At 40.5% G+C, this 25,842-nt stretch overlaps 2 protein-coding genes across 2 annotated transcripts in view; both read right to left on the bottom strand.

Annotated features, from left to right (window-relative positions):
• myo18b (myosin XVIIIB) overlaps positions 1-14,439 on the bottom strand; it is a 50,862-nt gene extending 36,423 nt beyond the window's left edge. Inside the window, exons 1-11 of the mRNA XM_016681721.1 lie at positions 14,279-14,439; positions 11,716-11,858; positions 8,418-8,570; positions 6,519-6,917; positions 5,476-5,539; positions 4,551-4,663; positions 3,803-3,970; positions 3,372-3,582; positions 2,532-2,674; positions 2,301-2,401; positions 1,590-1,653 (exon numbers count right to left, since the gene is read on the bottom strand). Of these exons, the coding sequence (XP_016537207.1) occupies positions 1,590-1,653; positions 2,301-2,401; positions 2,532-2,674; positions 3,372-3,582; positions 3,803-3,970; positions 4,551-4,663; positions 5,476-5,539; positions 6,519-6,917; positions 8,418-8,570; positions 11,716-11,754 (1,455 nt within the window). The 5' untranslated portion in view covers positions 11,755-11,858; positions 14,279-14,439. The remainder of the gene's footprint in view (positions 1-1,589; positions 1,654-2,300; positions 2,402-2,531; positions 2,675-3,371; positions 3,583-3,802; positions 3,971-4,550; positions 4,664-5,475; positions 5,540-6,518; positions 6,918-8,417; positions 8,571-11,715; positions 11,859-14,278) is intronic.
• A 2,723-nt stretch (positions 14,440-17,162) lies between these two features.
• The window catches only part of LOC103151765 (beta-adrenergic receptor kinase 2), a gene marked incomplete at its 5' end in the record, with an annotated part of 28,036 nt that continues 19,356 nt past the window's right edge, over positions 17,163-25,842 (bottom strand). Inside the window, 6 exons of the mRNA XM_016681719.1 lie at positions 17,163-21,686; positions 21,767-21,880; positions 22,486-22,622; positions 23,118-23,280; positions 24,076-24,171; positions 25,086-25,152. Of these exons, the coding sequence (XP_016537205.1) occupies positions 21,525-21,686; positions 21,767-21,880; positions 22,486-22,622; positions 23,118-23,280; positions 24,076-24,171; positions 25,086-25,152 (739 nt within the window). The remainder of the gene's footprint in view (positions 21,687-21,766; positions 21,881-22,485; positions 22,623-23,117; positions 23,281-24,075; positions 24,172-25,085; positions 25,153-25,842) is intronic.

Raw genomic sequence — 25,842 nt, 5'->3', positions numbered from 1 at the left:
TAACCGCTAACCGCTAACCGCTAACTGCCTGTTGCTGCTGCGGCTCACTGACACACTGCAGCTGTGTCTCACATGTTAAGGCCACTGCAGTGACACAGCAGCTGCTAATGAACGCTGAGGTTTTCACTGTGCACAGACTGAGCTGGCTGACGATAGCACAGAGCCAGTTTTATTTTTAAAAGACATTTGTTGCCCAGCAGAGAACGATGTGGTTATGGGAAATTTTAATTTCTCTCTGATACAAACAGTTCATCTTGGTAAAGTTTGAGAAAACTCCTCTGGGCTGAACGGCTTTGTGTCTGTGGTCCTATAGGAGTAAAATATGAACCTTTATGTGTCACTTGTGACAGAAAAACTGGAGACCATTTTCTGTATAAAGTCAGGATTTTGCACCGTGCAAATAAAATAAATTCTAGATTTTTAGTTTTGTTTTTTGTTTATAACATATATAACAATAGGTGACACTTTGGCACAACTGAATGGTTGCCATGGGAAATTCAAGGATGCATGAAAAAATATGCCACGATAAAAAGTTCAAAAAAGTCGATTTTATATAGCACCTCCATTTAATGTAAAGTATTAAAGGAATGATCCAAATGTAGGTTCCTGTGGAAAACCTGTACAGTTGCTTAAGAGATAATTTATGATTATTTATGATTTTTTTTTTTAATCCAATCACAATTCTTTTGTTATTAATTGTTGTTAGGCACACCTGAGTGGTTCCCATGGGAGATTAAAGGATTCCTCAAACCAAAGAATCGAAGCAACACTCATTAATGTTATATCATGTAACATTACAGCATGATGGAAAGCTCAAAAATGTCTATTTTACATAATACTGGTCCTTTAAATTTTAATGTCACACAAAATCCCTTTTTTCCTTCTATGTCTGGATTAAAACTAACAACCGTAAAGCATCTATCACTGATCACTTTGCCCTGCCCCACCATACATATAGGTCAACTCAGATCACGGTCTATGTGCTGTAAGTATTATGGTGGTGCATAGCAACCAAGTTTCTAAATGCTAACAGCAGAAACTGAAGGAGGAGAGAAAAGTAGGAAAATGATTGAAAAATACATCCAAGCTGATTTTTCATCAGCTGACCAGAAGTTGAAGAGAAGCTCCTAAAAAAGTCCAAATCTCAAGATCACGACCAGGCAGTGTCACTCCCAGCTCCTGTGTTTTATGGTTTTACCAACAGGGATCTTGTTTCTTTCTGCTAATTCAAAGGTAAATTAACAGAATTTCTTAACTGTCGTCAGGCCATAAAAGCACCGGCTCACTTGACCCGACTTTGGAAAAACTGACCTATCTTATCGATTCCATTGAATCTTTAGCAAAATGATGTAACAAGCTGGAAAAATGTGTGGCTAAAATGTAAATGTGTGGTATGATTTATATGTAAAGCATACAAATCACATTTCCACATGCAAATTCTCAATTACAGGAAATTTTCAGAATTTATGGTCACATGATAAACGCGTGTCGTCTTCTAGACTTCGGCTCATCTCATCCATCAGCTAACACACTGACACAGTGCAGACTGCAGTGTGTTAATCCACACACTGCAGCTGCTCTTTCTGTACCTTGGAGGGATGAAGGATACCAAAAGAGTTGGCGTCAGGGAGCTGGTGCAGCTGCAGTTCTGTCCTGGGGAGCAAAAAACAGGAAGTTAGTCGCTACGGGAGACACTTACTGCCCACAGCGTCAGCATCAGCAACGACTGTCTGAAAATACTTGGATGATATGAATAACCACAATATCTCATTTCTTTTTGGAATAAATCAAGTATTTTTTTAATTTAATTGAGCTGAATTATTGTGGGAGGGGGAGATAGACCCTGAACACACAGAGACCCAATCTGAGGGCAACATAGAGAAACTGACTGAGCTGTTTTGGGTTTGCAGGAGGAAATCAGAGAACTCAGAGGAAACCTGTGTGTGTATCTACTGTCTGAATATATGAAAGCATCTGGAGATTGAGCCTCAGGTTAATCCAGACTTCTCTTCCTGAAATCTAGGCTGATTTCTGTTTTTATCGTTCTATGATGTCAAACAGGAAGTAGTGTGTTTAAGGTGTTAAAAACACCCACAACTTCTAAATTTTGCAAAATTCACATAATTCTGGAAAACTTCACTCACCTAAAACAGAAAACTTTATTCAGATTAAATGACTAACAATAATTGGTTAAATTAAGAGACAAACTGACAGAATCTGTTGCAGAAAATGTAACTTTGAGAAATAAAACTCTTCCTATGAGCATGTCATTGAAAAGCTGCTTTGATTTCAAACGTTACCTCATGTCTGAGCTGAGTCCCGCCAGCATCTGGGAGAAGACCAGGAAGTTGCTTTCTCCTGGAGTTTTCTGACACACTGTCCATTTATCCAGCATCATGGTCTGTGTAACGAAGAGCCGCACAGCGGGAGGAATCAACTTCAGTGTGTTTGACTGCTAATCCGTGTGTGTGTGTGTGTGTGTGTGTGTGTGTGTATGTGTGTGTGTGTGTGTGTGTGTCTGTGCTGCAGACCTGCAGGTGTCCGGCAGAGACCTGGCCGGCGTGGTTAAAGTCCAGAGAGAAGACTGTGGCGAACCGAGATGAGGCGTCGCTGTGCAGGGAGCTCACACAGCCGAAGGACCTCAGGATGGAGAACATGGCGCTCACACGCTCCACTGAGGGACAGATACTGAGGATGAGGGTCAGCCGGAGCACAGCTGGGTTCTTATAGGTTAGTTTGATTTCACTGTGACTTTTTGTTTGTCTAATTCAGTTCATTTGAATTAGCTTTTAGAGTGTGCATGCTAGATTTTACTAGTTATTATTGGTTAAATGTTCTTTAGTTTTTAGTAGTTTTACTTCTTTCATACTTTTGTTCATTTTTAGGTGCAGAATTCAAAAAGGTCAAAGTATTGCACTGTGATTTTGTTTACATTGATTGAGTACTGATTCCTTCTTCAAAAAGAAAAATATTCAATTATTGTTTTACAGCTGATTGGAGTTTTCTCCCAACTTGTGTTGTCACTATTTTGCAGACGAGCATTAGCGCCACCTGGAGGAGAGTGGGGGACTGTAATGTATCGACAGCTGATGTAAACTGCTGGTGAGGGGGAAAAATCTAATTCTCATCTGTTCAAAAGACTGATATTAAGTTTCTTAAGCACAAAAACAAAGGATATCATATCTATAATTGAATATGTTTTAGTTAGTTTCACAAACACACAAAGTAGTTCCAGTTAGTTATACTTTTTCCACATTAATTACTGTTTTTACTTCTGTAAATGAAAATGCTTCCTTGTTTCATTAGTTTCAGTTAGCTATAATACCGTCGGCATGAAACTCTGTGTGGTGTGTTTGGTTCTGTCGTCTCACCGCTGATGTTTGGTCCGGCTGCTCCGGCCTGCTTCAGCAGAGCGTGTGTGAACGCCTGGCAGGTGGTGGTCTTCCCCGTGCCGCTGCGTCCCAACGCACACACACTGTGGTCCCTCCGGGTTCCCACCATGGACAGATACACCCGCTTGACCAGCGCGTCCAGAGCAGGGGGGGCATCCCACACACACTCCCCCCGCCGCGTCTTCAAGGTCTAAGACAAAAAGAACCGGGTAGAAAAAATGTTTAAAAAAAAACAAACACATTTGCAGGATTTTTATTGCCTTGAAGGCGGAGCTAGATCCACTCAGGTGTTTCTCACAGCTGATTGGTTGCCACGGGAGATTAAAGGATTTCTCAAACATGCATGAAAGAACCAACACTCCAGGTGTGTTGATGAGGAAATGTGGTTATTAAAGTGAGTAGGAGCTCACCTTGCTGTGGGTCTGCAGCGGGGGCCACAGGCTGACCAGGTTGGGTCCAGAATGAGTGAGGGGCATGCCGGCTTTGGATCGACTGGTCAGTGTGTGCAGAACTCCACTTTCATTCACACACTGCAGGTCGCTCAGATCCTCACACACATCCAGCTCTGACGGGTTACACTGAGGAGGCAGAGAGCCGTTAGCTGCTGCAGCTCTGACTCAGAGCGCTGCAAAGTTATACTGGTGCAGAAAGAACACTGAGAAAAAAAACTGCCAAATTATTTATTTTTTGTCTTTAATAAGTATGTATATATGTATATATTTTTCATTCTTTAAATAAAGAATAATGTGCAAAAAGTAAAACATTAAAGAAATTAAATTATATTTTGCATTTACGATAAAAACACCTTTGAATGCAAAAAAAAAAAAATGTTTTACCCAAAAACTCCTCATGTAGGAGTTTTAGCTTCACTTGGTTCAATTTCACAAAAAACAAAGCTGTTATTGTTGTTCAAGCAATGAAATGTTTATCTCCTTATTTAAAAAAAGGAATCGAGTTATTCGATTAGTCACATCATTAAAATATTTCTAATATTGTATAAAAGAAAAATCTGGTGATTTTTTTCAGTGTGATAAATCGATTAATGACCAGAATAATCAATTATTAAAATAACTGCTAGTTGCAGCTCTAGTGCATAATATTATTATTATTGCTGTTATTGATCTTTGTAAGTAAAAACAAAGAAAGAAAAGCAGTCACCTTTTCAACTTCAAACTCTGTGACGTCGTGGAGCGAGCCGTCCGTCTCCAGCCGGACTCTGACCCGACCCGGTGGGAGGTCAGGCGTTCCTTCATCCGGCTTCAGCTGAGTGGCTGAAAAGATGAGAAGTGTTTAAAAGATCCCACATGAACCAACAGGCACGCCTTCAGGTGAGCTTCCCATTCAGAGTCTCTGCTTTTTGCCCAGTAGAGGTGGGGGTCAGAGGTCAGGGCTGCCGGGCTCTAACTGGATCAGTGCAGCGGAATTAATTTAAAGCAGGACGTCCAGCCACTGCTGGCTCACTGCAGACTGTGTGTGGATTAACAGATGATGTTGCTAATCCCAGATCACGTCGCTGCAGAGCTGCAGTGTGTTTACACACACAGCGGCTAACGCAGCTCAGCTGCATGATCCGCTCATTAAAACTGTCACCGACAGACAGAAAATATCTTTGAAAGATGCTTTAGAAGCTTGGTGGTTGTCACCTTCTGTTTTTATAAATTACCAAATAAATGACAATTAAAAGATTTGTAATTTATTTACAGTTGGTTTGCTAAATGTAAAAGTTTCTGACAGAACAATAAGAAGACTGAACAGCTGCAATTTGTTTGGAAGCGTTTTTATCTGAACACAGAGCTGGATGCTGCGGTCATGGAGGAAATAAAACCACGTTGATGAACAAGAGTCAGACTAAAGTCCCTCCAGCAATATAACCAGACAGAAAAAGATTACTGAGAGTTACTGTTGCACTTTGTTTTCACACAGCTCTCCCTTTTTTATCTGCAGTTTCATGAACGAAATAATGACAGGAAACATCTTCTGTTGTGGATCTGCTGAAGTTACTTTTCAGTCTGGTAAAGACCAGGGTTTCTCTTTCCACCAATCCTGTGAATGTAGTTTCATTCGGTGTGTGTTCTTCACTCACCGCGGGTGAAGCCGTCCTTGTGGACGAACCACACAGGTCCAACCTCGTACCACACGTCCCTGACCTGACAGGACAGACATCAGAACAATAAACAGGTCAAATCAATAAAATATAAAACACATACATCAAAGCCATTTATCTCATTTCTATGTTTTTCTTCTTTAGATTTTTGTAGTTGTACATACAAAAAACAGCTGTCTTAAATCTGAAATAGATTTATTTGAAATATCATCAAATCCACTAAAGGCTTTTCTTAAGGCTTCCATGTTTGTTTTTTTTGTAAAAAAAAAAGAAAAGAAAAACTTATAATCTTATGGAGAAAGATTATATGACATTTAGCAATCTTCTTTTGAAGAACTTTCTTGTTCTTCATTGTCTTTTCTACAAAGCTTCAAGGGACTGATGTGTTTGTGTGTTTTCCGGTAATAATGAACTAAATAGACGGATTCCAGACACACAAAAGATTTCAAATCCATCTCAGAACGTCAAACTTCAAAAGGTCATCATGTAACAGCTTGATATGAAAAGACACATTCTGGAATATAAGTGAACAACATCCTCCCCCTTTTTTAAGACTTTTAATTTTATTTCATAGAAGTTCATGCCACAAACATCCAGCTGCGTTTTACTGAGAAACACACTCGTGTCCAGCAGTTCATTATGCTAAACTAAACACAGTGAAAAATCAACTAGAAACATTTCAAAAGACCAACAAAAAAAACTAATAACTGGCCCAAAAAGTGAAATAGCTGTAAGGCAAATCTCATACTAATGAAAATATTAGTTGTTTGATTTATTGCTGTGCAGGAAAAGTAAAAATAATTCACAATTTTATTATTATTTGCAATCATACATGCAGAGAAAAAGCTGATTTTGGCCCCCGAGGATTTTAAGCTTTGGGATTTTGGCCCTTGGTTCAAAACATTTGAACGCCTCTGGCTCGCGTTTAACTTAGTAGTGATGGCGCCTCCACCAGGTGTGAATTAGGGACTAAATCAAACCATAAAATATTCATTTCTAAAAGGTGTAATGAACAGACACACCTCCTTCCCGTTCTGCTCCGGTACGGTTGCGTCAGCTTGCCTCCCCTCCGGCTCCTGTCTCTCCTCAATCCCGTTCTGGTTGGTCTCCACCAGCTTCCGGTCGTCCGTCCTCCTTTTGTTCGGCTCAGGCTGCAGCTTCTTCCTGCTCACCACCTCTTGCTTCTTTTCCTGTCGCTGGTTTTGTTTTGGGGGCTCCGGTGAGAGCGTCTGACCATCGGACTCCGGAGTCATAATGTGGCGCTGGGATGGCGGGACGCCGTCCGACTGGACGGAGTCGGACCGTTTCTGTTTGCTGTTGCTGACCTGTTCGGCCCGCAGAGCCATCTCGGCCTCCAGGATTGGAGGAGTCTGATCCGGGACCAGGAACTGCTGCACCAGGTTGTCGCTCAGTTTGTGTGGCTGAATGAGGAGAGAAATGAAGAGATGTTGATGATGATGATGATGATGATGATGATGATGATGATGATGATGATTTATTTGGATATGGCAACAAAACCTCAAGGCCTCAAGGAAATTTGTCATACATGAGGCACATAAAGGAGCTTCAGAGAAACAAATGCATCAAATGGACTGAAACACACGACATAAAGAATAAGGCAGGAAAACACAACTTCAAACACTCCTGTGATTGACACTTAAAATGATGCAACATGTGGGTGTTTTTCATTGATTTTTCTTTTTTTTTTTTACATTATTGTTCTTATTTGACAAGAATGAAGGCTGAATTAGTCAGTAGTTCATAACTACTGCCAGGTTTCAGAAATGCTCTGAGTCTAATGCAGCAATCTGCAACATTTACAATCCAGGAGCCATTTTCTCCCTCAGTCCATGAAACTGAACTCATTTAGAGTCTCAGTGTCAGGAGAGCTGACATTGCCAACACAACCTACAGTAACTCTTTGAAGAATTAATGAGTTACAATGTTTAATTTGCCTTTGGGATTAATAAAGTATTTTTGAATTTGAATTTGATGTATTTTGTCCTTCTGGACAAAATACATCCTTCGTTTTGAAGGAGGCACTGTTTTAACTCTAATTTTAGGTTTGAAAATAAGGAAAACATAAAAGTTTTTTTTCCTGTGGGATGTTGATGTTTGTGGAAAATAAAGAAAAATGACAGTGCTTCCCACCTAAACATGGATCTATAGATCATCAGAAGATGATCTATAGATCATCAGAAAATGATCTATAGATCATCAGAAGAAGGTTATGGAATCAGTCCAATGATTCCATAACCAACAAGGAATTAAAAACCTGAAGTTGTTATTGTATCTGCATTTAAAAACATTAACTGGTTCTTTATCGTTTTAGTCAATGGGATTAAGAGTCACTGTGGAAGAACCAGATCATCAGGTTTTCTCCATTATGCTGCAGAACATTGTGATGGACACACAGAAGCCTATTCAGAAAGTATAAGTGATTATCAGTGTAAAGTCATAGTCAACAATAGAGGCATTGAAAGCATCTTGTACTGAGACTAATGTATGATTAGAAGTGGACTGCAGGTGTTTAGTGGTCTAAGAATGGAGGAACGCCACATGTGAAACCTGCAAATGTCTGATAACTGAGACAGTTTACGATTTAGCTCATAAAGTCCCGCCCACTTTTACAATCTACCAATCGGCATGCTGTGATTATCGGCGTCAAATTCAGTCCAGTTGTTTTCTCTTTTCTTTACCTGCTGAAACATGAGGTTTAGTAAAAACAAAAGTTTTATTTTATTGCGATCTCAAGGTGCTTCATGTTTTGTTTCATTTGGCTCAGATTTTCTAAACCAATAAACCCAAGAAACTCAACTCACAAAATAATCAATTGCAAATAAGCAAATGTGTTTAATGCTGTTAAGTCTGTTGTATCTGAGTGTTCTGAGGGAGCATTAACTAACTAGTCATCTGCTTACTGTTCTCTCGTCTTTGACCTCTTTGACCTCTGGCTCCTTATGTTTGGTCTCTTTCTCTGAGTCTCTGACCAGCTGCTTCAGGATGCCTCCAGGCAGGACGGACAGCGGCGGTGGAGGGATGGTGGCGGCCGCCGGCTTGTTCTCCTCCTTTATCTGGAGTTGTAGGAATTAAAAGGAACCACACAGAATTTGATAAAAACAGGAAGTCATTGTGATTTCATGCTGAAGTTTCATCACATGAGATGCATTCATGCAATATTTGACAGAAAGTCACCAAATAGACAGAAAGAAATATCTGCACATCTACCAAGACTTGACCTTCTGCCTAAACTAACGGCTGATAGAGTCACTGTTGAAAAAAAGCCCTAAACTCAGATCCGATCCATGTGGACAAATACATCAGTCATATTTTTAAAGGAGAGGGAAGCATGACTTATTGATCCAAAGTATTTCTTGTTGCATTTTTCAGATCCGACGCGTCACACATATTTAATCACTTCCATCATTTTGTTCCACAGTCTTTTCATCATGACCAGGCCTGTCATAACAAACTGACCCAGAAATTATAGCCATAAACGATAATATCGTTGTTTTGACACTAAATAATAAAAATAACGGTACAGCATAATTATGCGAGTTTACTCTCTCTCAACTTTAATTTGGCAAAGAAAACTTAACAGTAGAACTGGAAAACATTTGAAATATCTCAAAAAAACATAAAACAATCAAAAACAATAAAGTATAACAGAAATATTAAACTACATATGCAACCGTCTTTTAGTCTCCAAGTCAAAATTCATACTTCAAACGTTTGTTGCCATTAAAAGTTTTTTTTTTTTTTTTTTTTTCAAAGACTGAACTTTCTTCTTCTGTTGTTCAATGAAATCATTTGGAAGTAGACGTTAGTGTGAATATTATCATAATCTCTGATTAGGTGTAATCAACTTGATTGTAAATAAATATATTTAGGCATAATAGACAGTTTTATTGTTCCATGAATGAAAATGTGTAATAAGCTCCCTGATTAATGTTCTTCATCCTGCAGTTTGATCATCAATAGATGTTGAGACTGATCAGTTTTATTCATAGCACTGATGAATCACTGATACATGAATAGTTTTCCACAGTCTATCAAATTTGCTGCGTTTAAATATCTTCCACACAATTAAGGGTAACATTATGAAGTATTTGTAAGTATTACATTTAACACAAGAACATTTAAAATATAAATATGACGGTATTTATCTAACAGGAATCAGCAAATCAAACTTGTTTCAAGTTGCCTTAAATAACATTTTTGAAAAAGAAAAAGATCTGCTACTGAAATTTTGTTTTAATCATTAAATAGAAGGATTTTTCCCCCCTTTGTTATGGTTTAAAATAAAGAAGAACATAAAACTTTTGCAAAAAGAGGCTTGATTCATTATCGTCCATATCAGGGTTTGATTTGTGGGAAATTATGCTTTTTTTAAATCTTATTTTTACATTACGTTTCCAGCATTGAAATAAAGACAAAATAGATCTAGAACATTTTACTGGTACCTTTGGTGTCATTTTGTTGTGAAGATTCAGTGACATAATTCAATAAAATAAGTGAAAAGACTGACAAAATGTCAATTTGTTGTTATATCTAACTTTAAAAACATTAGTTGGTTCTTTATGACTTTCAGCCAAAGTTACTGAAAGCCACTGTGAAAACTCCAGAGAGCCACTCTGAGGCGAGCAGATCCATCCCAGATATCAATACCTGCTATCAGATCCATACTGGAACGAGAAGATCGATATTTTAGCTTCATTTGTTTTGAAATGTTTGTTTTGTCAAATTTGAGTTGTTTATTCTATTATTTCTGTTTGTCATGTAAATATGTAATTAAAATATTTCACCATCTTTGTCTAAATGGAAAAATACTTCAAAGATAAACTACAAAAACACAGAAGATTGATGATAATGAAGCTGAAATGTGGACGATACTGGCCCTGTGTTAATCAACACCAAAATATGCTGCATCACACATTTATACTTTTTGTTATTCAGTGCGACTTCTAGAAAACATCCTCAGGGCCTGTGGACCTGCCGGCCCGGCGCTCTGAGTGACCAGCAGCCTGCAGATAAAGCGTTTGGCTGACCAGTATGCCAGAGCTCCAGCAGCCTGATGAAATGTATTTTAAGCGCTCTCTTGTAGAGAGAGCGCTTAAAATACGCTTTAAGTAATTTAGTACTTAAAGCTCTAAATTTAGCTTTAGGAAAAGCATCCAAAGGAAATTGGTTCTGAAATAAATTCAGATTTTCTTTGTTTTTATTTAAGATCCTCATTAGCTTCAGAAGAACCACGACTTTTCCTACTGAGGTCCAACAGAATCACATCTACATAACAGGAAAATACTAACCTTTAACAAAACTAAAAATATTTACACTTTCCCTTTACACAATCTATTGGGATTATTATTTCTACATTCTGTAAAATGATCACGTGTTTATTCACACACAAACATATACACACATGATTAGGTACTTAATTCCATTCAGTCAAACTTCTATATAAAACTATTTATTATTTTCTACAGTAAAGGACATTAGCAACGTTAAATTAAGTGAAAAAAGAAGCCTGCTAGTTCCTGTTTTTAACTTAATCTAAAATATATAGGTAATATATAGAACAGGGGTGTCTAAAGTGAGGCGCAGGGGCCATTTGCGGCCCTTGGTATGATTCTAGGCTGGCAGTTTAAGTACAGCCTAAATTTAGTTTGCCAGTTCAGGCAGTTGATGCAGATTCACATTTAAAAACAATGTTACAATGATTAAAAAGGTGAATGTCTGGATAACATGAGCTCTACTGAAGCTTGAGGTCTGGGTTGGGTCTTGTGGAGTTGGTCGGGTTCTACTCTCTGTTTGGGCTGGAAAATGTCAGTCAGATCTGGCAACCCTGAGCGCCTGGTCAAACCCTCCTGACAGTTTCTCTGTAGTCGTTAGCCCGACTCTATGCTCCTGGTCGTCACCAAGGAAAACGTCCAGCTTGGGCGTTAAAGAACCTTTACTGTGTTTTCATGGCTGAAGCAGCCAGAGACCCACTTCCTGTCCTCCACATGTTGCTGAGCAGAGCTAAGACGCTATAAATGACCATCTGATACATGCAGGATGACTAAAACACTGGAACTGCACAATGACATGCCACAGTGACTCAGGATCAGAACACAGGCTGCCACTGACTGTGTAATCAACACTTCATCACACACACACATCCACACACACATAGGGAGGGACTAGAATCAACACAGCATGCAGCCCTCCTGCACCTCCCTTCTGCTCCCACAGCTTTAAGCGGGAAGACAACGCCATAGTTGCTCCGAGGAGGAGGGCGGGGCTCAGGGGGGTGTGGCGGTGGTCGTGGGGAGGAGGGGTCACGGTGAGGTCAGCCAGTGGTGGTGTGTGTGTGAGACAACCTATCATTGGGAAGAAGCAGTTAAAAAGGAGGGAAGATGTGCAAACAAACAAACCCATCACAGGGATTCAGGTTTGATGTGGCTGAGAGGTTTGAGTCGCTTTCAGTCTCTTTTTTTTTTGAAGAAACCATTTTCTCATCCTGATTCTAAGATTCCTTTTTTTTTTTTGCTAAATTACGTTGCAACTTCTTTTTGCTTTGTCTTTTTCTGTTTCTCTGCGCTTTCCTTCCAGTTTTTCCATGACCAAAATCAATCAATTGATCATGATCAAACTGAAAAATCCACAAAAAAATCAATTTAGTTCTTCATAATGTCAAGTAATGTAGGAAGTCTCACAATCAATCAGGTGTTTGGAAGAGAACAAAGCCTTGTGTCGCTGCTCTTAGCGACACAAAGAGCAGCAAAGGAGCCGCTTCTGTCTGAGAAACAAACATCCAGGAGGAGAGACGAGTTCTGCAGGCAGGAAAAGTCAGAAAAGATATTTTCTCTGATAAATTTTCACTCAAGTTATCAAGTTATCTGTCCAGAAAAGAGAAGCTGAGAGCAGCAGCGTAGCTTGGCGACACGCTGGTCCATGTGTGGAGCTGCTTCTGATCCAGAACACTGAGCGTTCTACAGGACGGAGAGCGGCTACTAGCAAACAGTCTGAGAACAATCTGATGACTTACAGAGTTCAGTTCACATGAAGAGGCTCCATGTTACAAGGCTAACATGACTACAATGAGCAAGAAAACAGCAAAAGAGTCATTGAAGACTCTTAACATGAATTTAAATTATTTAATTTTATATATAAAAAAAACTCAAAAAAGTCTGAAACGCATAAAATGCTTTGGTGTTCTGCAGCTTCCCTTAGTGATATGAAATAAAATAACAAGAAAAACTAAATAAATAAATAAATCAAAAACTGTTGAAGTCACAAAAAAGTGTTAAAGTCGCTTTCAAACATTTTCAAGACGGCTAACTGGAAAACTTCCACTGAGCTGCTGCAGTGTTTTCACTCTGCTCAGAAACTCCCATTTTAACATATCAGAGGCACAAACAGAAGAGGTGGATTAGCAATGCTAGCTATGATGGAGTCATGGAGGACATGCTGCTGTGAAAACGTGTCTTAGCTGCCCAGACACTGAGCTGCTCGCATGTCAAGACAGTCATGGAAAACAGTCATGCTGCTACATGACAGTGTCTTCAGTCAGAGGCCTCTTCAGGTGCGCTGCAATACTGACTGCTACTGGACAGCCTTCCTGAACACAGCATGACCATCCACAAGAACTCGTGAATTTTTTGACAATATTTTATTTCCCTTTGGGATAAATAAAGTATTTTTGAATGAAATTGAAATAAACATGTTCAGTTTCTAAATCAAAGTTGCTTACTTACCTGTGAGTTAATTATGAACCAGTGAATGAATGACTAGTTTATGCAACTCAGCAGTAAATCTCAGTATTTCCAACCAAACCATCGGGACCAGGAGAGACTCTGTTACTGTCAGGACGGCCAAAAAACTCACCTAGATCCGTCTTTTTGACAAGACGGCTTTTAGATAAATATATACTATAGGTCATTTTTGTCATTTTAAAGAGCTGCTATTTCTATTAGGATTTAAAATAAAGATAAAGACAAACTTTAGCCAAAAAAAATGATGAATCTTTTTTTCAGTGGGATAGAAAATGTGATGAATTAAAAGAAACCACTTAGATTCCAACCTAATGAAGAGGAAACCTATGGAGGCTCATTAGAGGGCGCATTAAGGCGAGGGAGTACTTAAAAAAAAAAAAAAAAAAAATCAAATGAGTTCCAAAATGTGAAATTTGTGTGAAATTTTGAGATTAATTTTAAAAACTTTCTTGAAAAAATAAGGAAATTTTTAAGAGTCAATAATGTTACATTCTTGTCTTTTGTCACTCAGAAATGTTCTTTTTTCTAGAAGTTTTTTTTGGCAGAAATGTACTCTATTTTTTCTTTTCTACTTCCAATGACCCTTTACGTAAAAATCAGATCTAGAAACGTATCTCTGGCTCTTTTAGTGTCATTCTTTGTAGAAATTCAGTGCAAATATTACATGTGTAAACTGCAAAACTAAAAACCTACGTTTGTCAGTAAAAACTAAAGTTAAAATATTAGCTTTTTTTTTTTTTAAGCCAAAGTTACTAACAGTCATAGTGGAAGATCCAAAGAGCCACTTGTGGCTCCGGAGCCGCGGGCTGCAGACCCCTGATCTGGAAGCTTTCATTCTTATTTATTATTTACTATTTCAAATCCAAATCTAGTGGCTGCAGTCAGTTTGTTTCTCACACCCTGAGAGAGGGCCGCACCAGTTGACCCCAGAACCACGCTCCGAATCGACTCCAGGAGGAAAATTCCAGTCCCGGGTTCTAACGTCTATCTCTCTTTCTTTCCATAAAACTCAAACATTTCTTTACCTCCAGTTGTGTGTGAACACCAGGCAGGCAGAGGGAACACGGGGCTGGAGACCTTCTGAAGAAGCTTCTTAGAGATCCAGAAGGCCGGCGGTGGATCCGGGGAGGGCCAAATAAAAACGTCCTGCTGTCACACAGACACCACCACAGACTTACACTGGGTATGACTGAACGAGGGGGGCATGTAGCAATAGGACCAGAAATAGAGTAACACACACACACACACACACTTAAAGAAGCAGCACATAACGGCTGGCAGGACACTCTATAAATATCAGCAGGCGCTGGGTGGGTGGAGGAAGGGGATACAACCCTGTTTGGACAACTGGCTGACATGGATCCTCAGGAAAACACGATTTAGGGAGACAAACTGCCTAGAAAAGTCACTTCTTATTGTCTGCATCAATTATTGAAACACTTTGAGTCTTAGGTGAGGAGATCAAAGAAAATATGACCAATCAACCACACAAAAAGTTAATATCAACCCCTCCCCTCCGTCCTGCCTGAGCGGCTTTAGAGACGGAACCTGTGAGTTCTGCTAAATGATGTGACAGAGGCTGACAGGTCACCTGATGGGAGGGGAATGATGGCCGCCCGGCGGATCCCTGACAGGACACGACCGCACATGTGCAGATCTGCAACTCATTAGCTGTCTGCTGTGACTGACAGCTACAGGTGGGGGAGGGGGAAGGAATGAAGGGGAGGAGCCTGCTGATTTCTGGGAGGAGGAGACAAAACAAGTAGAAAAAAAAAACACTGATCAGTTATTACAACAGGAGCCGGTCGAACCGGTTATCACCGACTTTCATACGAGTCGCTATTTTCTCTGCTGTTAATGTTTCCAACATGTTTGCTGTGACCTGCCCGGCTTCCAGGAGGGAAACGTTTGCTCCCCTTTGTGATTTATTATTTGTTCACCGAACAGATTTAAGAAAAGAGAGAAGCCTTTTGGCTTTGCGGTTGACTGTTGAGTTGTGTGTGATTTGTAGTCTCCCACTGACAGAGATCCTGTTGCTTGTTGTAAGACTATTTTACCAGACAAGCAAACTAAGCACACCCTATTGTTAGCACTGCAGCACAGCTAGCTGCAACAAGAAGTCAGAAATATAGCTGTTTTAGGGTGAACTCACACCAGCCCTGTTGAGTCTGCTTTAATCTGCCTCCAAACCGTTTATTTAGAAAGTCTGGTTCGATGTGGAGGTGTGAATGTGTAATCTAACTAAAGAACAGTGAACTCTTCCCTGTATAAAAACCTCAGTCTTGGTTCGGTTTAAGGGGATCTGGTGTGATTCAAATGCTTATGTGAATGCCAAGCGGACGGAGACCGCTTTTTGGAAATGAAATGATAAAACAAGTTCAGGAAGTGGACAGCGCAGGGCATTCTGGGTAGATTCAGCCAAAACAAACGTGTTGGAGCTAGAAAGTAGTGATGATCTTTTATTAAAGATAATCAAGCAATCCTACAACTATAATCCAACGTCACTCCATGCTTTATTTACATTTCATGAAGAAGGAAGTTTTGCTCAGAGGTTTTTGTGTCGTTTTCTTCAGCGGTTTTTGGTGCAACGCCACCACAGGAGAGGAGAGAAACAAGTTTTTCAATAGTTTGGATTGTTTAACACAGTGCAATGTGAACGCTAACCAGAGCAGCTGGAAATGTAACAAAATGTTACAATTTTGGTCCCCAATCAAGCAGAATCTACTGAGAAAAGTGGGGGAAACATATATGTTTTTCATACTTCATTTTCCTTTACCACTCTTATCCAGCTCTGGAAATTGATTGAACCGTGATTGATTGCTTTCCAAACTGATCTGAATGTCCTAAAGGAAAGCTGAGGCACACAGGAAACCAAGCAGCCGAGCTTAATGCCAGCATCAAAGCAATCTGGGTCAGTCACCTTCTAGCCACGCCCAGATCAAGTACTTCAGTCACAAAGTATTGAGGTTTTGGTACATGGATATTCTTTTTTAGCCGGTCCATAATCTGGAATAAAAAGTTCTTTAGAGGGGCAGTATTATGAAACTTTATATCATATTTTAAAACAATTCCCTCATTAAAAACATACCTGGAGTATTGCTTTAATTTCTTCACGCATGTTTGAGAAGTTCTTGAGTCTCCCGTGGCAACCATTCAGCGGTGCAAAACACCTGGGTGGACCCTAGCTCTGCCTTTGAGGACGACGCTCCTCCACTCAGCTCCTTCAGACTAGCCAGCAGCAATCAGCAAACACCTGGTGGAACTGCACATCAGCTGAGCTCATTATAGAAGATACGTCTAAGAGTAACACTGGTAAAAACGTTAAAGGGTTAATAGAGGAGCCATGTTGTGATGTCATCCTGAAGCTGGAGTTTCAGAAAGAGCAGAAGTTCCTTAAAGAGAGAGAGGCCCAATTTCAAGGCATTAAATCAGGAAGTCAAATTTCTTTTAAGCCATATTTGATTATGCATTTTTTTATAAACAACTGAAAGCAACAGTTATTTCATTGTGCTACAAAATGGAGCCAAGTGCCTGGAAAACACACAACACTGCCCCTTTAATTATGTTTGATGTACTTTTCATTAGTTGTCAAACACAATCTTCAAAATTACATAAACACACACTTGGAATATATAATTCTCTGTGTTTTGATTGTATATACCAGCTTCAGTTTTTTTTTTTAATAAATTTGAGATCAAGTTAAAATTTCCACCTCTTGGAGAGCAAATCTGCCACCGACACTACAAGGCAACCCGACCCACCGTGCTGTTTGACCAGGCCTCCCTGAGAGGACACCAATATATGAAATACACTTTTGTTGATTAGTAGGCATGGCGACCATGAGGAAGAGATACAAAGACCTTTGAATTAATGAGTCAAATACAAAATAAATGCAAAATGACAAGAGGCAACACAGAAAAAGTCGTTTTTATTCTTGAACTGTTCTTACAAGCAGTCCAACACGCAACTTTCTATCTCAAAAACAAAAAGAATCGTTGAAATAAAATAAACTTTAGAATATTCACTGAATAATATCATCATCAGATAGTATTTTTTTCTTCTTTTACCTTAATTTGAATAACCCAAAAGCAGTAGTATTTGTGTTTGTGGCGTGTGAAAACGAGAAGAGTTTCAGACGGGTGTAAACTGGAGGGGTTTTCTACAGTAAGCCCTCGGCCGAAAAGCTCCGACGTGTGGAGGAGAGACGCCGGCTCCCGGCTCCCCATGCACACAATAAATATGAAAAAAAGCACAGAGTCTGGTGTCTGAACAAAAATAATCATCTGGAACTCGCAGATGTTATCTCTAATAAGTCTTTTTATGTGCAAGATTCAAGCTGAAGTCATCACCACAAACAATTATACTCACATCAACATCCCCGACCTCCCCTCGACAAGTTCATTTTGTTTTCTACATTAAATCTTTTAAATAAACCTAGAGCGTTTTGTCATTTCATATACACATATATTTATATATACTATATATATTTTTTTTCCTATATGCTGTCCTTTTTTAAAATTGTGTTGAGCGTGTGTCCAAGGGAGAGAAATCTGTGAGTGATGTAGAAAGAAAGTAAAACGTCCACCGGATGGCGATACGAGGCGTTAATGAGGCTCACGTATCTCCCAATACTCACGACTTACACACAGTGTGGAGGAGAGAGAGAGAAAAACTTTCAGGAACAAGTACACGGAACCGGGTGGTGTGTGTTTTCAGAATCCCCCGCAGCAACCCAAACACACACACACACACACACACACACACAAACACCAGTGGAGAAACGTTTGGTCACAGTTTTGTACCCTTCCAACAAAACCTCCTCCTTAAAAAGTCTGTGAGAGTGGATTTTCAATCGTTTTGGCTGCTGACGCGTCCGTGACGAGAAGCAAACGTCCAACTTCCGGTTAGTTCCACTCGTTCATTTCAACAACAACAAAAATTTAAACATAAAAAGTTATTTGGCACATTTAACAACTGGTAAGTAACACATTGGGCTAAAAAGGTGCAATAACATAACTTTCAATGAAAACAATAAAAACCATTTTGGTTTATAAAAATAAAAGACACCTTAAGAGGTGGCAAAAATCTCTACAACATGATAAGATTTCCCCCTGACAAGAAAAAAAAGGTTATCAACAAAAGAGGGGGAAAAAAAAGCAATTTACCCAAATCAACCCTTTTTTCTACTGAAGCTTTTTGCATTTCAGTTCTGCAACAAGGACATTGTACTGCATAAAAAAATGAAAACCCTGAAATTACAATAGATTTCTCCTTCCGTTGCACATCCTGTAACACTGCGGCTGTGCAACAACCCGTCCCGTAAACGCCCCGGTGCTCGACATGTTTCAGCCCCGACCGAACCGGGTCATGAAAAACACAAAACACTAATGAACGGGAGCTGAACAGACAGCTGATGTGTTCGGCTTTCTGTCTTAAACGTGACATGATTTAAAGCTGACTGGATGAGCTGAGCTAGCTTCGTCTCTCACCTTTGCTCCAGATATGGCAACAATAAAGTCAAACTGAAGGAGCTTTTAAAAACGGCGTGCAGCATTTCAGAAAGAAAAAGATTCCCTGTGCTTTATATATAATTAGGACATGCAGCTGATGCATATTAAAATGGAACGAAATTAGGTGAACATTTTCAAACATTGAATGTTTTTAAGTGGAATACAGAGGATGAAAATTACAGACAGAAATGTGAAAAGTCTAACTTTGACTTTGTCCCAGTTGGACAAAGTCTCTACTAAAAGGCTCTACTTCAGTCAGTTGGTTTGCACAAACAAACTGAACAAGTCAACAAAGCAGCATAACGTTTATGTTACTGACCAGGTGTGTAACAACTTCTACACGGAAGAGTGTTATCTCTCAAGTGGATTAGCAGAATGAATGTGTGCTTTCAATTACTGGAAAAAAAATTCAGACTTTTGGCCACGAGATTTGGTCAAAACAGAATATTCCTCATTTAAGCAAAACATGAGACCCTGCTATGTTGGAGACTCTTATTTTGTAGTGAGAAAGGAAGTAGTACTTGAGTGGCCGTGTGTTGACAGAGAGTTGGCTAAGAAAGAGTTTTTTTGGCTCGCTGTCAGAACTATAGAGGCTGGCAGCACTTTTAAATAGCTTATGTGGAAGCCTTTTGGAAATTCAATAGAAAACTGCAACTGGAAAACTGCTAGCTGCTAATGATGCTAAAGGGAGTAAAGTTAGGAGCTGAAAATGCTAAAGTTAGCATTATTAGCTACAAGCATCATTAACTGCTAAAGTTGGAAAAGTTAGCATCATTAACCGCAAGCAACATTGTGAGCTAACATTGGTAAAGTTAGAATTATTAGTCACAAGCAGCTAATAATTCGTTAGCATTAGTGGCTAATGTTAAAGTTAGCATTATTGTTGGTGAGTGTCATTAGCTCCTAATATTGCTCGAGATAGCATCAGACACCTCAAGAAATATTAATGGCTAATGTTGTTAAAGTTAGCATAATCAGTTGCAAGCGTCATTAGCGGCTAATGTTGGTAAATTTAGCATTACTAGCACTATTAGATGTTAATGCTTCTTACAGATGGCTATTTCAGTTTTTTTAAGGTAGCCTGGATTGCGTCTGACTTCTTTTTCTTTGTCCAATACTTGGGCTGAACCTAAACATGATAATTCTACACAATGCGATTTCTGAAACCTTTATTTTGTTTGTGATAACCAGGAAAGGGAGCATTTTCACTTCTATAGCGGTTCTTATTAAACCATAGCGGTTTTGCCAAACCTGGACTGATATTTTCTAAACCAATTACAAATACCTTAAAACTGAAACTTTTATACCACTGTGGAAAACAAAACAAAAAAGGGAATTTGTAGCTTTACCAAAAATATTGCTAAAAATCTTGAACCTAATATGACTATATTTGAGAGCTGGATATGTTGTTATTGGCAGGTTGGGATTGGTCCTCCAGGCGCCTTCGGCGGTCAAAGAGCAAAAGCCAGAAAAATAAAAGGTTATTTGTAAAACTTTCTCTCAGCTTCAGCTCGTCCTCGTCTAACTTGTGCTCACTCTGACAACGATCACATGCTGAACCTGCAAAGCCACAAGAATGTGTGTGGCTTCATCTGGAAACAGCCCAGCAGAGGTAACGCAGCACCAACACCTGCTCTTCTACACACACCTTACGCCCTCACACACTCTGCAGAAAGAGAGAGAACATCCCCGTCCTCCTGTGTTGGGGTAAAGCCTTGCGAGGTTTTTGGACAGGCAGACAGAGAGGTCCTCCGACAATGCAAACACACTGGATCAAAACATGGGATGCACAGAGAAAGGGTTGTTTATATACACTGAACATGCCCCGCCCCCCCTGCAAGCCTAACACACGTCATCGTCCACGGTTACCCATCCTCAGGTACATTGGTCTTCACAGTTCCCATGGCAACCCGTTGCTGTTTGACAGCCAATGGAATCTCGGTCGCCATGGAAACTGGCTGGAAACAGGAGCCAATCTGAAAAGAGTCTGTTGGTCCTCTTGTTTTTCAGGACTGGAATGATAAATCGGCCGCCAACAAACACCGTGAGAGGGTCCGGAGGGACGGGGGGCTCCCACCGGCCACACAGGTGACTCAAGTAAAATATCCATGTTGGCACTTTGCACACTTCAGTAACTGAGAGGAGGGGTTGGTGGTAAGAGGAACGGGGGGAACAGGATACAGTCAAGCAGCAGATTTGTTTTTACATTCCCCGCAGTAGCCCCGCCCCTTCTGCATCGCCTCGGAAAGAGGAATTCTCTCTGATTGGACCTCCTGCTGTATCTGACGCTTGAAACTCCATTTCGTTTCGCAGTCATTTTTCAGATTCTTGCAAGAGATCCGGTTTAAGTGAGGAGGGGTGACCTTGAGGGTGCGGGTTGATGAAGGAGAGCCGGGGAAGGTGGAGAACTGGTTCGACAAATCCTCGTCACATCCATGCAGAGGGTTCTGCTCTCCTCCAGTCCACCCCGCCTGTCCTCTCCATGACTGGCAGAGTCCCGTGGATGAAACGGAAAAGAAACCGGTGAACCTCCTCTGATGGTGTGTGTGCGTGTGTGTGTGTGTGTGTGTATGTGGGTGTGAGTGTGTGGGTAAGGGGCCGGCAGGTCCACACACACTGTGAGGCGTCGCCATGAAGTTGGGGCTGATGTCTTGCAGAAATGACGTGGTGCGCAGAGTGTATGTGTCTACATGTTTGCGTGAGTGTGTGTGTGTGCGTGTGTGTGTGTGTATAGATATAGAAAGGTATGTGCTCCTTTTATTCACAGGCCGTTGCTGTTGCGGTGTGTGAGCGGCGGTTTGGAGAGCTCCACCACAGCGGCTCGGCCTTTCCCGATCACCTTGGGCGCGCGGCGCAGCAGCTTCTGGGCCTCTGTGAACGCCTCGTTCAGCTCCTTCTTCCACTGCACAAACTCTGGGTCGCTCTGAGGGAAACGCAACGGAACGGGTCAGCAGGGCTCAAAACGTCGCTGGCTGGAACGGACAGAACGAGGAAGCCACCCACCTCACACTGCAGGACAAACTGCTTCCCTCCCTTGACGCGCAGCAGGATGCACTTCTTGTCTTTAACCTGCGTCTCTTCCACCGACACGATCTGCTCCATGGTCAGCAGGTTTTGCTGTGAACAAAAGTCGATGAGTAACACATGAGGTAACACGAAGCGTCAGCCATTTTTTGATGCCTGTGCCGATTGTTTCCTGAATGCCTCGCCTCAAACCAGCTCCTTACATTCTGTTGGATCCATGGTTCTAATGAAACATTAAGATTTTAAACAGAGCGCACCGACTACAGTTTTCTAGCCGATCACCGATTATGTCAATAACAGATTAATTACAACAAAGCTGATTAAATGTTTCAGCCCTAATCAAAACTGGTATTGAGGATTTCTCTTAGTACTGGTCTAGGGACACCACAGGCTGTGTAAAGGGAAGAGTGAGCTCCTGGGCAGCGCTAAGGGAAGGCTGCTCTTCATCTAGCTGCAGCAGGAGGAAGAGGAGGAAACATGTACTGCCAGGTGGAGAGCAGGGAGGTGAAGCAGACAGCAGAGACACTCACCCTGTCTTTTACCATTTTTAAAGTCTTTAGCCACTTTTCCTTCAGAGATGAGACGGGACAAACAAGCAGAGAGACGAACGAGATTCTCACACACACACACACACACATAGAGAGAGACGGAACAGACAGATGGTGGGAACGTGAAGTGAGATGTGACTGCACACTTACCCGCGACTCGCCCTCTCCCCTCCACTCCACCCGGTTGGGGAACAGGTAGAAGTAGCGGCGCTGCCACTGGGTGAGGAACGGGTTGCCCAGCTTCAGCATGTAGCCGTGCATTATGCAGTCCTTCCCAAAAGCATAGTCTGCGCACACACACACACACACACACACACACACACACACACACACACACACACACAGTTAGAAGGTAACACAAAGTGTTCTGGATAAGCCTGTCACAATAAGCAATAGATAAATTAATCACATTATAAATTAAAATGAATTCAATAATTTCCATTTGCATGACTGAGCCTCTCTTATCTACCTAAAACTGGATGATAAATGTTTTCAGTCTGATGCTTTGGCCTCAACTGGCCCCTTAGTTTACAGAGACGTCATAATTCATTTTTATCGTTCATTTGTTTTGGATCTATAAAATGTCTTCCAGTTTTAGAGTTAAACATTTGTTAGAAAATAAAGTTTATTCATCTTTGAGAAGATGTATTTGCATTATTTTATCATTAACTTTATGTTACTTGAAAATGGTTTGAAAACAGCAACATTATCCTTTACCGCAATCATTTCTGGGACAGTTTATCGTCATGGTGACGGGCCTGTTTCCGGGCCGGCGGTCTTACCCTCCTCGTGGCCCAGCTGCTTGTTCTTGGCCCTCTTGCGAGCCTCTATCTTGTCCGTGTCCAGGTTGACGGCCTCGTACACCGTCTCAGCCACCTCCTGCTGCCAGCGCTCCGATATGACCAGAGGGAAGTTCTTGTAGAGCTCCTGGTCGCTGTCCAGCAGCTGCAGGGAGGCAGACAGAAGACAGAGCAGCAATGTCACCATGACAACAGGACAAAAAGACAAAGAGCAGAGACTCTGCCTGGGCCAAGCAATTCATCAGACTCTGAATCCAGCTGCTTTCCTCTAGCGCCTAGCTTGGTCTTTAACAGTTATGTGTTTAACTTTGTAGGTTTGCTTGGTTAGCAGGGACAAAAACCTGATTTACTTCCTGCTGATTTAGCATTAAAGGTCATCACCACTGTTTTATTTATGATGGCACTCGACAATATGCAATGTCTGCTAATGGTTTCTCAATTGATGACTGTATGCTGTTTTTATTATATGTTTTTATGATGTAAACTACTTTAAACTGCCTTGTTTCTGAAATGTTCTATACAAATAAACTTGACTGAGTGATTGAGCTAATGACATGTTTACAAATATAAAAAATGCATCATATTAAATCATTCAGTCAGTATTTATTATGGAGTTGAACTCGTCTTTGCTTAAAAAATATGTTGTCTTTCATTTGGAGAATTTAAAAATTATCTGATGCACAACAAAAGTTTGAGCTCACTAATGAATAAACTCTTTACTTCGCCAGTTAATTGAGAACTCTTCAGGTTTCAGAGACCATTGCATGTAGCAGTGGCTGTTTTTCTCCAATCTATTTGCTTCAGGTGAAGCTAAGAGGAGGGGATTCTAAAATGTAAAAGCTGTGTCCGACGATGGGACACTCAAAGACCCGTCAGCAGCTGCAGTGGAAGATAAGAGGATTAGAAATGAGGCGTGCGGCTGCTCCAGGAGTTGTTTTACCTTGATGCCCTTGGTGTCCTCCTCATCAAACGAGCCGATGTCAAAAGCGTCCGCGGCGTTCACCTCTCCCCTGGGCGGGATTAAAGGAGGGGGGTACTGCAGGGCGGAGAACAGAGGGACGTCTGTCAGCTGAAACAATCACATAACGCTAAGGAAGAAACAGAGAGCAACAAGGCCACAACTCTGTAGTGCTGTGGTAACCATAGAAACAACCACCTAACCAGATCTTAGCTACAAACACAGAACATAAGAGTTGAGATAATTTAGTGCGACTCCCTGAAAACCGAACGGACCTGATGCAGATAGACATGCTCCATCATTTTGGAAGGTAATCAGTGATTAGTAAAGCAGAAGCAGCATTCAGTTCTTCTGATCCTCCAATCTGGAGCAAACTTCAAAAAAACAAAAAACTGCCGGAACAATGAGTCTGTTTAAATAAGACCTAAACCCCACCTTGGATTCATAATAACTGATCAGTATATTTGATGTGAATTTGCTTGATGACGTTTGACAGAAAGTTATGTTAGCTGCTTATTTCATAACTGGTTACTACATGGTGTTTTTAATGGTATAAAGCATTTTGAACTGCTTTGTTGCTGAAATGTGCTATACAAATAAACTTGGCTTAATTTATATGTTCTTAAATAGAGTGTTGGGTACTAAATGTATTTTCTTTTATCAAGATGAAAGCAAAAACAAAAAAAACCCTGAAAATTATAATAAAGTCACCAAATCCAGCAACTTTTAACTCAAACTTAGCTAAATATGCCAAAGGTTTTCAAAAAAAAGTTTTTCTATTTGTTGCTAAGTTTTTTTTATTTTTTAATTATGATTATTTTTAGGAAAAAGTGCTTTCAACTTTGCAAGTTTGGCCCACAGAGTATAAAGTTTGGACAACTCTGGCCTAGATACACATTCTGTCTGGACAAAATGCCCAGAATCATAAAGCGCACATATATTTAGTGGGAATGAACCTCGGTCTCATCAGAAACGTGACGGAGCTCACTCACCTTCTGCAGGTACACCTGCTGCCAGTCGATGCCTTTGAAAAACTGATGCTCCTTCACCTCTAGCGCTCTAAAAGGGAGACACAACAGATGCCTCACTTCAGCACAAGGTGGCAGTGTTGCCCACATTGCTGGTCTGTGACAGCTTCATCCAGTCTGTAAAAGGCCCTGATGTAAAATGACAGCACTGACTTCACCCATCAGATCACTCAGTGCACCACGACTCATCTACTCATCTCAGCGTTCCACAAAAGGGAGTACACCCCTCACTGTTTGGTTAATATTTTATCACATCTTTGATTTATCTTTGATAAGTTATATCAAAGATTAATCACTTAGATACAATGTAAACAGCCATTCATGACTGAAATCTACTTACAAATGATGCAACACAAAGTGATCATCTTTTCCAAGCTGTCCGGTTTTCTTCTATTGCCATGGTAACTACATCTACTCATTGACTTACGCACACCTTGGTGCAGCCAAATCTGCTGTTAATTGATGTATTGAAACTTGGCTGGACACAGCAAATGAAGGCAGACCTAGATCATGTTTTTATTGCTGAAAACAGAAAATATTTTTCAGTCTTTTTCTACAGAGTCCTTGAATGGCTTTAATTTAACAAAGAAAACATTTGAAATTGTGGCTCTACAATCTGGTTCCTATATAAAAAAAAGTTGTGAATATTTGTTTAATTAACATGGTTCATGTTTAGGTTATTGCTGAATGGGGGAAAAAACAACAACGTTTTGGTTGATTT

Source organism: Poecilia formosa, unplaced genomic scaffold (genome assembly GCF_000485575.1).
Source record: "Poecilia formosa unplaced genomic scaffold, Poecilia_formosa-5.1.2 Scaffold291, whole genome shotgun sequence".
Classification (NCBI taxonomy): domain Eukaryota; kingdom Metazoa; phylum Chordata; class Actinopteri; order Cyprinodontiformes; family Poeciliidae; genus Poecilia; species Poecilia formosa.
This window is presented reverse-complemented; position numbering and strand designations above follow the sequence as displayed.